The sequence below is a fragment of the Hemicordylus capensis genome, chromosome 3 (assembly GCF_027244095.1).
Source record: "Hemicordylus capensis ecotype Gifberg chromosome 3, rHemCap1.1.pri, whole genome shotgun sequence".
NCBI lineage: Eukaryota > Metazoa > Chordata > Lepidosauria > Squamata > Cordylidae > Hemicordylus > Hemicordylus capensis.
The window spans coordinates 328174697-328189865 of record NC_069659.1 but is presented as its reverse complement, the minus strand read 5'-3'; the positions used below and the strand labels follow the sequence as shown (position 1 = coordinate 328189865).

General features: G+C 42.3%; 1 protein-coding gene across 6 annotated transcripts in view; it reads right to left on the bottom strand.

Moving 5' to 3' along the window:
* Positions 1 to 15169, bottom strand: part of SCHIP1 (schwannomin interacting protein 1) — a 630453-nt gene that overhangs the window by 54410 nt on the left and 560874 nt on the right. Inside the window, exon 1 of one of the 6 annotated variants that reach the window (XM_053306143.1) lies at positions 714 to 972. The exons of the other annotated variants lie outside the window; for them this stretch is intronic. Coding sequence (XP_053162118.1) covers positions 714 to 743 — 30 coding nt within the window. The 5' untranslated portion in view covers positions 744 to 972. Of the gene's footprint in view, positions 1 to 713; positions 973 to 15169 lie in introns of those variants that run through there. 6 annotated transcript variants of the gene reach the window in all.

Below are 15169 nucleotides of genomic sequence, written 5' to 3'. Positions count from 1 at the left end.
GGGGGGAACAAAACCCTGTCCCTCTAAACAGAAACATCTTTTGGCAGAGGGGAGGAGGGGAAGCAAATGATCTTTCCAAATTGTGTAGCAACTACGCTAAAGTAGTTACTATCTACACACACAGTATGTGGATTCTTAAGAGACTATAAACAAAAATCACATTGAGGTATATACATCAAAACTTATATCCCATCACATTACAATAGAGAGTGCACTGAACGCTAATACTGACAAGTGTAAAAACAGCTGCAATTTAATATTTAGAGGCATACAATCTTTAAATAACAAATATAGTCCAACAGTTAACTGTTAACATTCTTTCTACAATATCATCGATTACATGGCCCAAACCAAGACCTATACAGTTTCTGTTAGTACAGGATTTTTCAAATGCTGTTTTGAAGTAGAACTGGCTGTTTATAATTTGGGACCACAGAGCTGCTTTCCCTCAACATAAAACAGACATATACATAGAGACTTTGCAATAGGTGCAAAGTAAGGATTATGTTTCTGCTCAGCTCATTATCCCCATAACAGAGGCACTGAAAGAGCGAACAAAAATGCAACCTAGAAATCTTTTATTTAGAAAGGCAACTCAGTATTGCAAAAGCTGAAGAGAAGCAACCTGCTGCGTTGGAAAAGGCAGGCCTCCCCTCTCTCCCCTTTTCCAAAAGGGATGATGCTGATTCTAGCAAAAGAGCTTTAATTCTTACCTGATACGAACAGTTTTCCTGATGTACCATCTCAGCTCATCATACAGAAAGCAGCCACCCAAAGCCAGGAATGTTTACAGAAGCTGCAGACTTAAATTTTACAGCATCTGAAGGAGAAAAGAACGCCCTTGTAAAGCAAGAGGCTTCCCGCAGATTAAAATGGATGCTGTTTCTGCTGTTTCAACCTGCGCAATGGCACTGCCTTTGCTAGTGAGGAGCGTAGCAGAGCTGTTCTCCTCAGGGAACTAGGAACGAGGTTTAATAACATGTAGCCAAGACCGCTTTGGGGGAGGGGGGGCTTGCTCATCACTAGCACAATCAGCCAATTATATGACAGGCACAAAGAAAAAGATCGGTGTGAGGCTGGTGTGACCTTCTGGTGCTTTATGAAGGCAGTTAACTGATGTGGAAACATTCTAGTCCTCATTAAAGAGGAAAGGGAAAGCAAGAAGATAAATCAATAGATTCCCTTGAACCACTTGCACTATTCTCCCTATAGCCATTTCCTGACTGTGCACATAAGATTTTTTTTGAACCCTGTATTCCTATAGCACTTCAAAAAACACACACAAAAAGACCAACTTTAAACACAGCAAAATGCATAATCTTAGCAGGTTTTTTGTTTCTTTTTTTTAAAAGAAACATGCAGATAAAATAACATATTCAGAGAAATGTTATAATAGTGAATCATCAACATGTTAAAAACTCTGAAATTTGCCTTCAGTGGAGCAATTCTACATTTTACCAAAATATACCATTTGACTATTAAATCAGCCAGTAGTAAACATAAATATATGTAGGGGTGTTGTCACTAGTTTCTGTTTAATGATTAGCAAATTTTATTTTTACATTACTTATTGCAGCTCACATTCAGGCACAAAAAGTGTGGCTAGTTCAGCACTGCACCACCTGCACTGCTACCTGTGTCTAAAATACGGCGCACACTATTGCGAGACAGTCTTATTTACTGGAACTGAAAAATGTGAAAATGCAATTGTTGATGTGACACCCATTATTTCCACTGGGCGCTGCGTCATACAACTGCATTTGCAGCATTCTGTTTCATCCAGTGCCCACCAGATGCCTCTGAGAAACCCACAGGCTATGCATTTTCCTGTGATGTGCTCCACCTAACTGGCTGATAAAAGTTGGGGAATACATAGCATATCCTGCTAACTGAGCAAAGAGGCACCTTTTTAAAATGGTGATTCTCTTTATTGAACAGGGGGAGAGCAACTGGCCCTATCTATCCTCAGCACAGCATCCCTCCAGTGGCTGTTGCTGGTGTCTATCTTATGTTTCTTTTTTAGATTGTGAGCCCTTTGGGGACAGGGAACTATTTCATTTATTTGTATCTATGTAAATCTCTTTGGGAACTTTGGTTGATAAGCAGTATATAAATATTTGTTGTATTTGTATATAAAGTCATAATACAGGTAATAAATGCTACACCTTAGCAGGGAGTTGGGGGAGAAGACAACACAGGAATGCTATTTTTGACAGCAGTCCCATGTAGCACAGAATGCATATTTCTGTCCTCAGTTTGAATAAAATTGTTTCCTGCTATTTGCATTAAAAATTGACAACATGAAATACAGTACACAAATGTGGAAAAATTACTTGTGCCTGTAGTTTTCAAATATATACAGTCTGTAGTTGCTCTTGATCATGTCTGAAAAGACTCTGTTACCTGCATTTTGAGAATGAGTGTGTAGTGGCTAGTGTGTCAGAGTAGGACCAGGAGAACTGAGTTCAAATATCCACTTGCCCACGAAGCGTATTGAATAATCTTGGGCCAGCTGCCTACTCTCAGCCTAACCTACCTCAGAGAGACAACACTTTCAATGAGCTGTCCACCACGACCTCAAGATATCCTGGTCAGTCACAGACAGCTCAGATCCCATCAGTGTATATGTGAAGTTGGTGTTTTTTGCCCCAGTGTGCATCACTTGACACTTGCTTACATTTAACTGCATTTGTCATTTTGTTGCTCACTCACCTTATCTTATTCGGGTTGATCACAATCCGCTGCGGATTTCATTACCCTAAATAGTTTAGTGCAGTGATTCTCAAACTTGGGTCCTCAGGTGTTATTGGACTTCAACTCCCATAATCCCCAACCAAAGGCCACTGAGGCTGGGGATTATGGGAGTTGAAGTCCAATAACACCTGAGGACCCAAGTTTGAGAATCCCTGGTTTAGTGTCATCTGCAATTTTGGCCACTTTGCTGCTCACCCCAACTTCTAGATTGCCCACGAACAAGTTAAAAAGCACTGGTCCCAGTACCAATCCCTGGGGGACCCCACTTCCTACCTAACTCCATTGTGAAAACTCTCCATTTATTCCTACCCTCAGTTTCCTGTCCTTCAACCAGTTACTGATCCACACATGAACCTGTCCCCTTATTCCATGACTGCTAAGTTTACTCAAGAGCCTTTGGAAGGGTACTTTATCAAAAGCTTTTTGGAAGTCCAAGTATACTATGTCAACCGGATTACCTTTATCCACATCCCTGATGACATTCTCAAAGAACTCCAAAAGTTTAGTGAGGCAAGACTTTCCCTTGCAGAAGCCATGCTGGTTCACCTTCAACAAGGCCTGTTCTATATGCTTAACAATTTTGTCCTTAAGTATGCTTTCCATCAATTTACCCAGCACCGAAGCTAAGCTGACTGCCCTGTAATTTCCCGGATCCCTTTTTGAAAATTGGAGTCACATTGGCTACTTTCCAGTCCTCTGGTACAGAGCCTGATTGTAGGGACAAGTTATATATATATATTTGCTAGGAGATCAGCAATTACACATTTGAGTTCCTTCAGAACTCTTGGATTGATGACATCTGGCCCTGGCAAACTGATCACTTTTAGTTTTTCAAGGCAGTTTAGAACATCTTCCCTCATTACATCAAATTGGCCCAGTTTCTCAGCCACTAAACCTGAAAAGTTCAATTCAGGAGAGGGTATATGGTCAGTATCCTCTGCTGTGAAGACAGATGCAAAGAACGCATTCAGCTTCTCTGCAATCTTGTTATCCTCCTTAACAATCATTTTCACAATCTCCTCCTCCTCATCTGTTGTGTTTTAAACGTACACTGCCTAGAGATATACATATCAACGCACCCACCTCCAGGCTATTGGTTCCATTGTCAAACTGCTCTTGCTGTTAAAAAGTTGCTCTGAATGTACAACCAAAATCTACCCTCCTGTAACTCGCACCTCAGTCTTCTCTTCCCTAGGCTAAACATACCCAGTTTCTTCCACTTCTTCTCAGAGAGTTATTTTCCAGACCCCTAACTATCTTTGTCACCCTCCTTTGAACCCATTCCAGGCATCTTTATAAAAGGTCAGCAGGGTTTTTCTCCTCACCTGACATAGGGACAATAGGAGATATACAGTATGTATAATTTGAGGGATACTTAACAGTCACACCTTAACTCATAAAAGATCTCAACCCCATGATGTGTTTTCAGTGCTGAAAACCTCAAGAATGCCTTTTGTGCCTCTCCCCAGTGAGCAATCATAGTCTATCCCTACACACAACAGATTAAGGAGCAGAGCATCTAAGTTAGATGGCATGGCAGACAGGAAATGGATATGACCACTTTTCGTAACACCCTAGGTACATTGAAGGGGGTAAATGCAAGCAGCTGGCTATGCAAATCCAATAACATTCTCTCCTATTCTCCTCTCTCTTTCTTGGTCTGCACTGATCCCAGCTTTTTTAAATTTGTAAATAAATCTATGTTATGATTTTGTACAAAATCACTACAGACTCAGTAGTACTAATTTTCTTAAACTCTCTGACTCAGATTATTTGCCCATGCACGCGTTCTCTCTCTCTCTCTCTCTCCCCCCCTTTTGTTAGGTCTTTGGTCTGATTCCCCGTAAGTGTGGTTGCCACCAAGAATTCTTTTCCTGTGTTTGAAGCTCCACATGACTGTATGTTTGAATTCGCAGGTGACATGACATTGGGCTCCTAGGAGGCAGCTATGCAATTTGTTGTAGGGCCAGAGATGCTGGTGTAGGTACTTCCTATGTGATCCAAGCAGATGCATATGGAAAACAGACACAATGTTCCTTCAGTCTTATGGAGCCTCTTTCCGTTTCCTTTTTTAAAACAAGACATTGAAGTGATTTTTCAATGTGCTTTTGACTGTATTCTGTAGTATTCTTCCACAGAGAGAAAGAACGCCATACTACGAATGTTGTGCACAGAATGCCAAAAATAAAATTAAAATTAAAAATGCAATCTTAAAAAACAACACAACCCTCTCATGTTATATAAATTCCTCGTGACAGATACAGGCATGTCATAAAGAATCCTAATGAAATTATCCCTCGCTTCACACATTACTGGTCTATCAACATCTGAAGTGACTCAGAACTGCTTCACACCTCACAAATTTCTGACAACTGTGGCTTGCATCTTGATGGATACAGCTCTGATGTGGCAAAGTGCTAAAAATGAAATAACAGGCCATGTAACAGCCTATTCCTTTTATGGATACCAATGATTGAAAGGCTTCCTTTGTATTTTCTTCTGCAAAAGATGTAACATGAACCATCTATACCAAGCCAATTGAGTGGGCTGGTCTAAGGTCCCAATCCTGCATGAACTCTGTAAAGAGATATTTGTACACAGTCAGCCTCAAACAGACCATGGCTGCACGTGCAGGTATGTGAAGCTAAAGCCTTTGACAGAAAATATTTTATTTTATATCATTTACTTGCCACTGATTGGTTTTTCAGTAACACCTTTTAAACCTTTTTTAAAGGTTTACCATTTAAAGACAAAATTAATCATAACACCAAATTTAAAATAATACAGATTAATTAAGAGACAATAATAGCAAACTGTACCAGCATCAGTGGGGAATCAAATCCTAAAGAGGACTCTTTCTACAGTCCTTCAAAAGACTGTGAGCGAGTGAGCCAAATGGGCCTCCTGGGGAAGAAAATTCCAGAGCAATTCCAGAAAATTCTAGGAGAGCTGGTCTGGTGGTAGCAAGCATGACTTGTCCCCATAGCTAAGCAGGGTCTGCCCTGGTTGCATCTGAATGGGAAACTTGATGTGTGAGCACTGCATGATATTCCCCTCAGGGGATGAAGCTGCTCCGGGAAGAGCATCTAGGTTCCAAGTTCCCTCCCTGGCTTCTCCAAGATAGGGCTGAGAGAGATTCCTGCCTGCAACCTTGGAGAAGCCGCTGCCAATCTGTGAAGACAATACTGAGCTAGATAGACCAATGGCCTGACTCAGTATATGGCAGTTTCCTAAGTTCCTAGCCTAGGGGACACCACTGAGAGGGCCCTATCCCACATACAGTTACCAATTTACTCCCAGATGGAGGTGGGATGAAAAGCAGAGCCTCACCTGCAGATTTTAATGGGGAGGTAGAATCAAATGGGAGCAGACATTGCTTTAAATACCCTGATCTCAAACTGTATAGGTTAACTGTCTAGAAGATAGAGCCACAGGGGCAGCTGGTCACTCACTAAGGGCAGCTGGTCATTAACACACACTCCCCACACAAAGGCAAACACAGTCTATATTCCTCTTCTCTCTCGCTTCTTACTCTCTCTTTATCTGTTTTCTTGCTTTACTGAGTGAACACTTCCAGGGCTTTTAGCAGAGGGCTTTGCTTCTGTCTGGCTCCGTCTTTCTTTGTGGCTTTTTATTTCTCAGTAAGTTTCCTGAAGCAGATCATTGAAAGCCAATGCTCAAAACTGCACCAACTAGCATTCTTAGGAAATAGCCCCATGGGAATAACTATTGCCCCTGAACCAATCAGAACTTCTGATTTTGCATCCTTCCTGGGTGTTGGCTTGTAACGCTCTAACAAATCAGAAAAGGAGACTAATAGGGAAGGAGGCAGGCTGCAGCACCTTGATTTGGGCAAGGCCACTGGGAAGGAACAGCCATTTTGTGGGTGCACTGAGGAAAAAGAAGCAGGACTCAGGACTGGGAATGCTCTCTCTTTTGCTTTGTTAAAAGACTGCATTTCACAAACAAGAGTTCTTGCTACTTTCTTATTTCTATCCATCGGCTTGAGTGTGTGTGTGTGTGTGTGTGTGTGTGTGTGTGTGTGCGCGCACCCACACCCACCCACCCACACAGTATTCCCTGAGTTCAGGGCATCTCTTGCTTGCTTTGCTTGTGCCACATTATACAAGAGGGCTCCTATAAGGGAAATGGAGCCTTCTTGAGCCCCTGTGCCATCTTAGAAGTCATGCACGGAGTGATGGGAGGTGTAGCCCTTCCCAGCACTCCCCGCACAGAACTCTTAAAAGAGGGCTCAATCTCTCTTAAAGAGCCCTCCAAGCACAGAGAAAAGCACAATACTGTGCAGAGGTTAGCACAGTGGGAAATGGCCTCACATTGAAGGTTTTTTGCCCAAACTGCCCCTGCTTAAAAAATAAGAACATAAGAACAACCTAGATCAGATGGTTAGATCAGGCCCAAGGCCCATCCAGTCCAGCATCCTGCTTCACACAGTGGTTCAACAGATGCCTCTGAGAAGCCCACAGGCAAGAGCTCAGGGCATGCCCTCTCTACTGTTGCTGCTTTGCAACTGGTATTTAGAGGCATCTTGCCTCTGAGGCTGGAGGTAGCCTCTAGCCACCAGACTAGTAGCTATCAATAGACCTGTGATTTTTAAAGTCATCCAAGCTAGTGGCCATCACCATATGGAAGAAATTTCTAGATTAATTATGCACTCTCTGAAAAATTACTTCCTTTTGTTGGTCCTAAATTTCCCAGCCTTCAGTTTCATGGGATGACCCACGGCTCTAGTGTTGTGAGAGAGGAGAAAATTTTCACTCTGTCAACTCTCTCTACTCCATGCATAATTTTATACACCTCTATCATTCATGACTCCCCATAGTCTCTTATCCAAAATAAAAAGCCCCAGATGCTGTAGCCTTGCCTCATAAGGCCTAGTTGCTCTCTTTTGCACCTTTTCCAGTTCTACAATGTCCTTCTTAAGATACAGTGACCAGAACTGCACTCAGTACGCCAAATGTGGCCACAGCACAGATTTGTATAAGGGCATTATAATTTTAGCAGTTTTATTTTCAATCCCTTTCCTAATAATCCCTAGAATGGAATTTGCCTTTTCACAGCTGCCACGCACTGAGTTGACACTGTCAGTGAGCTGTCCACCACGACCCCAAGATCTCTCCCCTGGTCAGTAACTGACAGCTCAACCCAATCATTTTATATGTATCACTTTACACTTGCTTATACTGAACTGCATATGTCATTTTGTCGCCCACTCACCCAGTTTGGAGAGATCCTTGTGGAGCTCCTCACAATCTGTTTTGGATTTCACTACCCTAAATAGTTTAGTGTCATCTGCAAATCTAACCATTTTGCAGCTCACTAATATAACTTAAAGAGCACTGGTCCCGGTTCAGCTCCCTGGGGGACCCCAATGCTTTCTTCCCTCCATTTTGAAAACTTACCATTTATTCCTATACTCTGTTTCCTGTCTGTATTGTATATCAATCCACCATTGAATCTGTCCCATTGTCCCATGACTGCTAAGTTTACACAAGAGCTTTTGGTGGGGAACTTTGTCAAAAGCTTTTTGGAAGTCCAAGTATACAATGTCAACTGGAAAATCACAGACCTAGAAGGTCTGTGCAATCTCCTTCCTTGGAGGTCCTTGGATAATTGCAATCTCCATCTTTGGGGTATTCAACAAAAGGAAGGAGAGGCATCAGTAATTTATTTTTTATTTTTTATTTGTTACAAAATCTTGTTTTAGGACTGAAAGCTTATCTGAAAATCCCACTCAATCTGAATTGTAAACATTGCCCATCTGAATTGTAAACATGGCCACAAACAACTTCTGTTTGTTTATTTATTATATTTGTACACCACCCCCAAGCTCCTTTCTATGGGCCATTTACAGCAACATAAAACAAATTAAAACAGAAATTAAAACCTTAAAACACATTAAAACCAAAAGTCTAGTTAGAAAGCTTGGGTAAATAAATGTGTCTTTAAAGACTTTTTAAAAGTTGTCAGAGATGGGGAGGCTCTTATTTCAGCAGGAAGCACATTCAAGGGTCTTCAGGAGGCAACAGAGAAGGCCTGTCCCTATGTAGCCACCAGATGAGCTGGTGGCAACTGCAGACGAACCTCTCCAGATGACCTGAATGGGCAATGGAACTCATAATGAAGATGTTCTCTTAAGTACCCTGGGCGCAAGCTGTTTAGAGCTTTATAGGTTGCAACCAACACCTTATATTTTGTCTGAAAACCTATTAGTAGCCAGTGTAGTTCTTTTAATATAGGAGTAATATGGTCTTTTTTTGAAATGACCCAGAGATGAATCTGGCTGCCACATTCTGTACCAAATGTGTACAAAGGCACATAGATCACATTGCAGTAGTAAAGTCTGGAAGTTACTATTTATTATTTATTTATTACATTTATAAATCACCCCACCCAGAGCCTCTGGGCGGTGTACAACAACTGTAAAAATATATAAAAACATGCAATGCAATTCAAAACACAGCACTAAAAGCAATATAAAAACAATTCAAAAACAATTAAAACCATTTAAAACCAATTAAAATACTTTTAAAAAACAACAACACTTTACAAGCCTTGGAAGGCCAGGCCAAACAAATAAGTTTTTCGGGCTCTCTTAAAGGCCGACAGTGAGCTTAAACTGTAGATATCTGCCGGGAGTGCATTCCATAGACCAGGAGCAGCTACAGAAAAGGCCCGGTTCCAAGTCGCCACTAGACATACCGGTGGTAACTGGAGGCGGATCTCTACAGATGACCTCAACAAGCGATGGGGATCAAATCGAAGAAGGCGCTTTCTAAGGTAGCCCAGACCCAAGCTGTTCAGAGCTTTAAAGGTAATAACCAGCACTTTGTATTTTGCCCGGAAACATATCGGCAGCCAGTGCAGCTGTTTTAGGACAGGGTTCCGGAGAGACCATATTATGCCTGTCTTATGCCTGTCTTATGCTACCTTAGAGAGTGCCTTCTCCGGTATGATCCCCATCGCTCGTTGAGGCCATCTTGTTGAGGTACCTAGCATAGGTACCACTGTTCTGAGCTAGTTTATCTCAAGAAACAGACACAGCTGGCATATCAGTTGAAGCTGACAGAAAGCACCTCTCATGGCCATTGCCAGGGAAAGGTTTGGATCCAGGGAAACCAGGGACAGGTTTGGATCCAGAAGCACTCAAAGGCTGTATACATGTTCTTTCTAGGAAAGTGTGACCCCATCCAGAACTGGCAGATCAAAATTGTCTCCTGAGTTTCAACCTTGCACAGTAAGTACCTTCATCTTAGGATTCAGTCTCAGTTTGTTATTCCTGATTCAGCCCATCACGGCCTGCAGGCAAGCATTTAAAGAGGTTATGCCTTCTCCTGATGATGTTGACATGGAGAAATAGATTTGGATGTCATCAGCATACTGATAACACCCTGCACCAAATCTCCTGATGATCTCTCCCAGAGGTTTCATGTAGATGTTAAAAAGCATTCGAGACAGTATGGAGCCCTGGGGGACGCCATATACACATTCACATTTTGAAGAACAAGTCTCCAAGTGACCCCATCTGGAATCTCCCTGAGAGGTGATCTTCCTGAGAGGCAGGAATGGAACCACCACAAAGCAGTGCCTCTCACTCCCAATCCTCTCAGACGTTCTAGAAAGATACTATGGTCAATAATATTGAAAGCCACTGAAAGATCCAAAATAGCCAACAGAGTCAAACTCCCTCTGTTCATTCCCAATTGGAGATTATCCATCAGGCTGACCAAGGCAGTTTCCACCCCATAGCCTGCCTGAAAGCCAGTCTGAAATGGGTCTAGATATAATCAGTTTCCTCCAAGATTGCCTGGATCTAGGAGGCCATGACTCTCTCAATTACCATGCCCAACCATGGTAGGTTGGAAACAGGCTTATTATTGCTGAACTCTGCGGGATCCAATGCAGGCTTCTTCAGAAGAGGTCTAATGCTTGCCTCCTTAAGACAGGAAAGCATCCTGCCCTTCCTCAGAGAAGTATTTATAATATCTACCACACCTTCTACAACTAGCCTCCTGCTAGAAAGTATAAGCCATGTTGGACAAGGGTCAATAGAACAGGTATCAAGAGAACAGGTGGTATGCCGCTTTGTTCCAAGCAGGTTATCCATATCATTGGGAGTTGCAAATGGAAACTGATCCAGCCTAACCAGATAAGAGGAGTTGTTGGACATGTCCGCATTAGACTCTGCAATAATTGTAGGGTCTGAATCTAAATCAGCCTGAATAAGAGATATGTTATCCAAAAAGAACTTGTTAAAAATGTTACAACAGGTAATTGATGGTTCCAAATTCTGATTCAAGGAAGAGGGACATGTACTAGCCCTCTAGCAACCCTAAACAACTCCACTGGACATGAGTTTGTGGATGCAATACCGGCAGAAGAGAATTGCTTCTTTGCCACACGTATTGCCTGAGCATAGGTCTTCAAATGCATTCTGTGTTTTCATCTGTCAGATTTGAGCTGAGTCTCCATTTGCGCTCCAGTCATCTACCTTGCTGCTTCAGCTCCCGTAGTTCTTTGGTATTACCAAGGGGCCAATTTTGAAACGGGTCAGAGAGGATGCTTAGGAGAGATCATGTTTACCGCTCTGGTGAGTTTTCTGTTCCAATTTTCCACCAGGGCATCAACAGGATCACTGGCAGAGCCAACACTAAATCTTTCCAAGGCTTCTTGGAATCCTATTGGATCCAATAACCTTCTTGGAAGGTCCATCCAAATAGGCCCCTTGCCCCTGTGTTGGTGGGATGTAATTGTGAGTGCAACCTTAACCATATAGTGGTCCATCCATGACAATGGGGAAACCACAGGAGTCCCCACCCACGAAACAATACCCTGATCAGAGTAAAAGACCAGATCAAGTATGTGTCCAGCAACATGTGTCAGCCAGCGATGCTCGTTTAAAACTAATTTCTCCTCTTTTGAGGAAGTTTCCAGGTCACTCTGATGAATTTTATTTAGAGTTCTTGTTATCTAACTTTTGTAAAGAGATCACTTTCAATGTGGCTAGGTTTTGCTACATTGTTTGTATTATACGCTCTAGTCTTATGTAATATTTTTTGTTGTACTGTCTGATCTACGATTGTAATAAAGTTTATCTATCTATCTCCTGAGCCATTCTGGACAAATGCGTCTCGAAGTGAACAATGAAGTCAGCTCAGTTAGGGATTCTGTTGGGCAGTGGGGTGATCAGTACACCAACAAAAGTCCCAGTCTATCCCTGGTCCCAAAATTTAACTACACACATTCAACATGGTCAGACATTTCGACACTTCTGTTTCAGAAGCAGAATTTTAAACATAGTCATATATCAGTCTTCAACAAGAAGGTTCTCAAAAGTAGTTTATCTAGCAATAAGGTATAAGAAAATAGTTCTTTGTCTCCAAAGGGCTCACAATCTTTTCTTTTCTTTTTTAAAAAGAGGAAGTTCTTACCCAGCACTAAATTCTTTATTAGTTGAAATGCTGGTCTAGTCAAAAATGGTCTTAACTGGGCACATGTAGAATGGTCTCAGAGGCCTTTAAAACAAGGCAAGCAGATTAAACTAAGGATGGCAGATAGCCAGTGCAGGGAGGAAAGGGGTGACAAGATGACAGCGATGGGATGATGATGATGATAATAATAATAATAATAATACCACCAAGCAGCACATTTGAATGCTTCAACTACATTCTTGGTAAAAAAAATACAACAATCCTGTCAAATAAGTCAATATCATTATCCTCTTGTAGCAAGTGGGGGCTAAGGCTTGAGAGATAGTAGTTTGTCAAAGAGTTCGTGGCTAAGGCGAGATTGGAATAAGCAATAGGCAGCAGGAGAGCCTCATTCAGTTCTCAGAGTGCTCCTCACCACCACCTGGTGGCCAAAAAGAAAAGCACAATAAAAACCAATGTTACTTATTAATGTTACCCCCTCCGCCCACTTCAAGATGGTGGCTTTGAGGGTTCAGCAGTGCCTGTACACTGGCACAGGGGGTGCAAACAAAGTTTGTAGAGTTTGTTCCCTGCTGCCACTACAATAAGCCTTTGGATAATCAACGAGCGCCTACAGTTTCTGGTCAGGATCGTCAAGGAAGATTAACTCAATCATTTGCTTTCATTCTAATCCCTCAAAATAACTTTACATTATAACCATGGAATCAATGGGAACTAACACACCACTTTACCACCAGTCGTTTCAGTTATTCTGCTTAGAATCTGGGCCCCAAATCTTTGAATTTAGGACATCTCCACACCACACATGGCCAGCTGCCTTTTTGAAACTGCAGCACCGGCCTCTAAAAAGTCCTCTTTGGGAGCTGGAGTCTTCAGTATCCTCTACTCAGTTCTGCGGTTCCATTAATGCAGAGGAGTGAAAAGGAGAGATAGCTGGCTTGGGCTGTAAGTTGTCATGGCCAGGGTAAAGAAAATGTGTTCCCCCCACCCTTCATGGGGGAGAAGCAGAGGTGGAAAGAAATGGAAGGGAACATTTATTTGCGCAGGGTCTGTGCGGGGAATTTACTTCTTTGTGTCCTGTAAAAACATGAATTTTTACTGAAATTTACTGCTTTGTGTCCTTGTTGAGTACAACAGCAAAAGTGGGGTCAACAGAATGATTTGGTGCAATAGGATTGCCACTTGCAACCTATCTAGAGTTGCCATGTCCCCCGAAATTCTGTGTTTCACCCAGATTTTAAGCATCTCACCCAGCTTGCTTAGCCCACCCAGATTCTCTAAGATTTCAGCTTTCTTTTTTCTCTTTTTCTTTCTTTCTTTTTAAAAAGCTAAGCTGTAGCCCTTGTAGAAGCGGAATTATGGAGCAAAATGTACAGTCACTATTCTTATCAGAATTATTTTCAAGCCAATTTACATAGTATGCAAATTAGGTACCCGGATTTGGAAAGTCAAAATATGGCAACATTACTATTGATGAAATAAGATTGGTTGCTGATTTTGTGCCAGCAGAGACGTGGGTTTTCCAGAAAATATTGAACTGGAATTTTTCCTGGAAAGGTTTCCAATGCAAATTTCTCCCACATTCGCATAAAAATTCATTATTTTTTCTCAAAAAAACCTCACCCTGTATAAATTTTCAAGATGCCCTAAATAGATTGTGATCTGATTTGGCATGTTATTTGACCTTTTTATACAGTTTTTAAAAACCACCCCATATTAATTTCTCCTCACTGTATCTTAAATGTTTTTCATGTAGCCCAATAGAAATTTCAGAAATGGAAATTTTTACCCAGAAAAATAAAATATGGGGAAAATTTCTGGGAAAATTTCCACCCCATTTCTGCTTCCCCGCTCCGGTTCATCTCCCACTTACTAAAGCACAAAGGAGATTAATGTTTATCCACAACAGGCAGGAGGAGAGGAAACAACAGGACATTGGAAGGAAGGCAGCAGGTGGTGTGGTAAAGTCTCTTGCTGCATTGGTTCTATTAAAGAGCAGGCAGACTGGCCAGATTGTAAGATGACAACCCTAATAGGCAGAGATGTTCTGGAGTGCCTGAAGAAGAGAGATGAACATATGAAGCTGCCTTATACAGAACTGAGTCAGACTATTGGCCCAATATCATCTGACAGAAATTCTCCAAGGAAATTCTCCAAATTCTCTATCTCTCCCATCATTTACTACCCAGTCCTTTGCCAGGGATTGAACCTATGACTTCTGAATGCAAGACACCTGCAAGAGCTATGGGAGCTCAGGAGGAGCAAGAGGAAAAGTTGGCAAGGAGGCAGCAGTAGTAGTCTAGATTAGAGGTGTGCAAACCGGTTTGACTCAAACCCTAGTTCGACTGGTCTGAGTTTGAACTGGACCACCCTTGGTTCAAACAGAACTGGTCTTAACAGGTTTGGGGCAATGCTTGCAAAGGGGAATCCACTGAGGATTCCCCTTTACAAGCAAAGGGGGATTTCCAAAAGGCAGTAGCGGGGAGAGGGGAACTTATTTTTCTGGTGGTGGCGGCAACCTCTCTAACCCCACCATCAATCCTTTGATAACTGCAGAGCATGTAGGGCTTCCTAGAATAGATAAGCCTGGCGCTCTTGCAAAAGAGCAACGGACATCTATTCTAATGTGTGCACAGAGGCCCTGCATGCTCTGCAATTACTTGAAGTTTGAACTGGACTGCAGCCACCAGCCTAGGCTGCAATTGAGGAGGCCAGCGGGGGGTTTAGAAGAGCCCCCACTGCTGACCTTTTGCCACTGTCCCACCACCACTGGGAAAGTAAGTTCCCCTCTCCCCCACCCATGCTTAGGGAATTCCCCTTTGCTTGTAAAGAGGAATCCTCAGTGGATTCCCATTTCCAAGAATTGCCCCAAATTGGTCCTTGAATTGGTTCAGCCCATTTTGGCGGTCGAACCGGACTGGACCCAGTTTGGCAGGAACTGGATGGGCATGTTTGAGTTCAGTTCA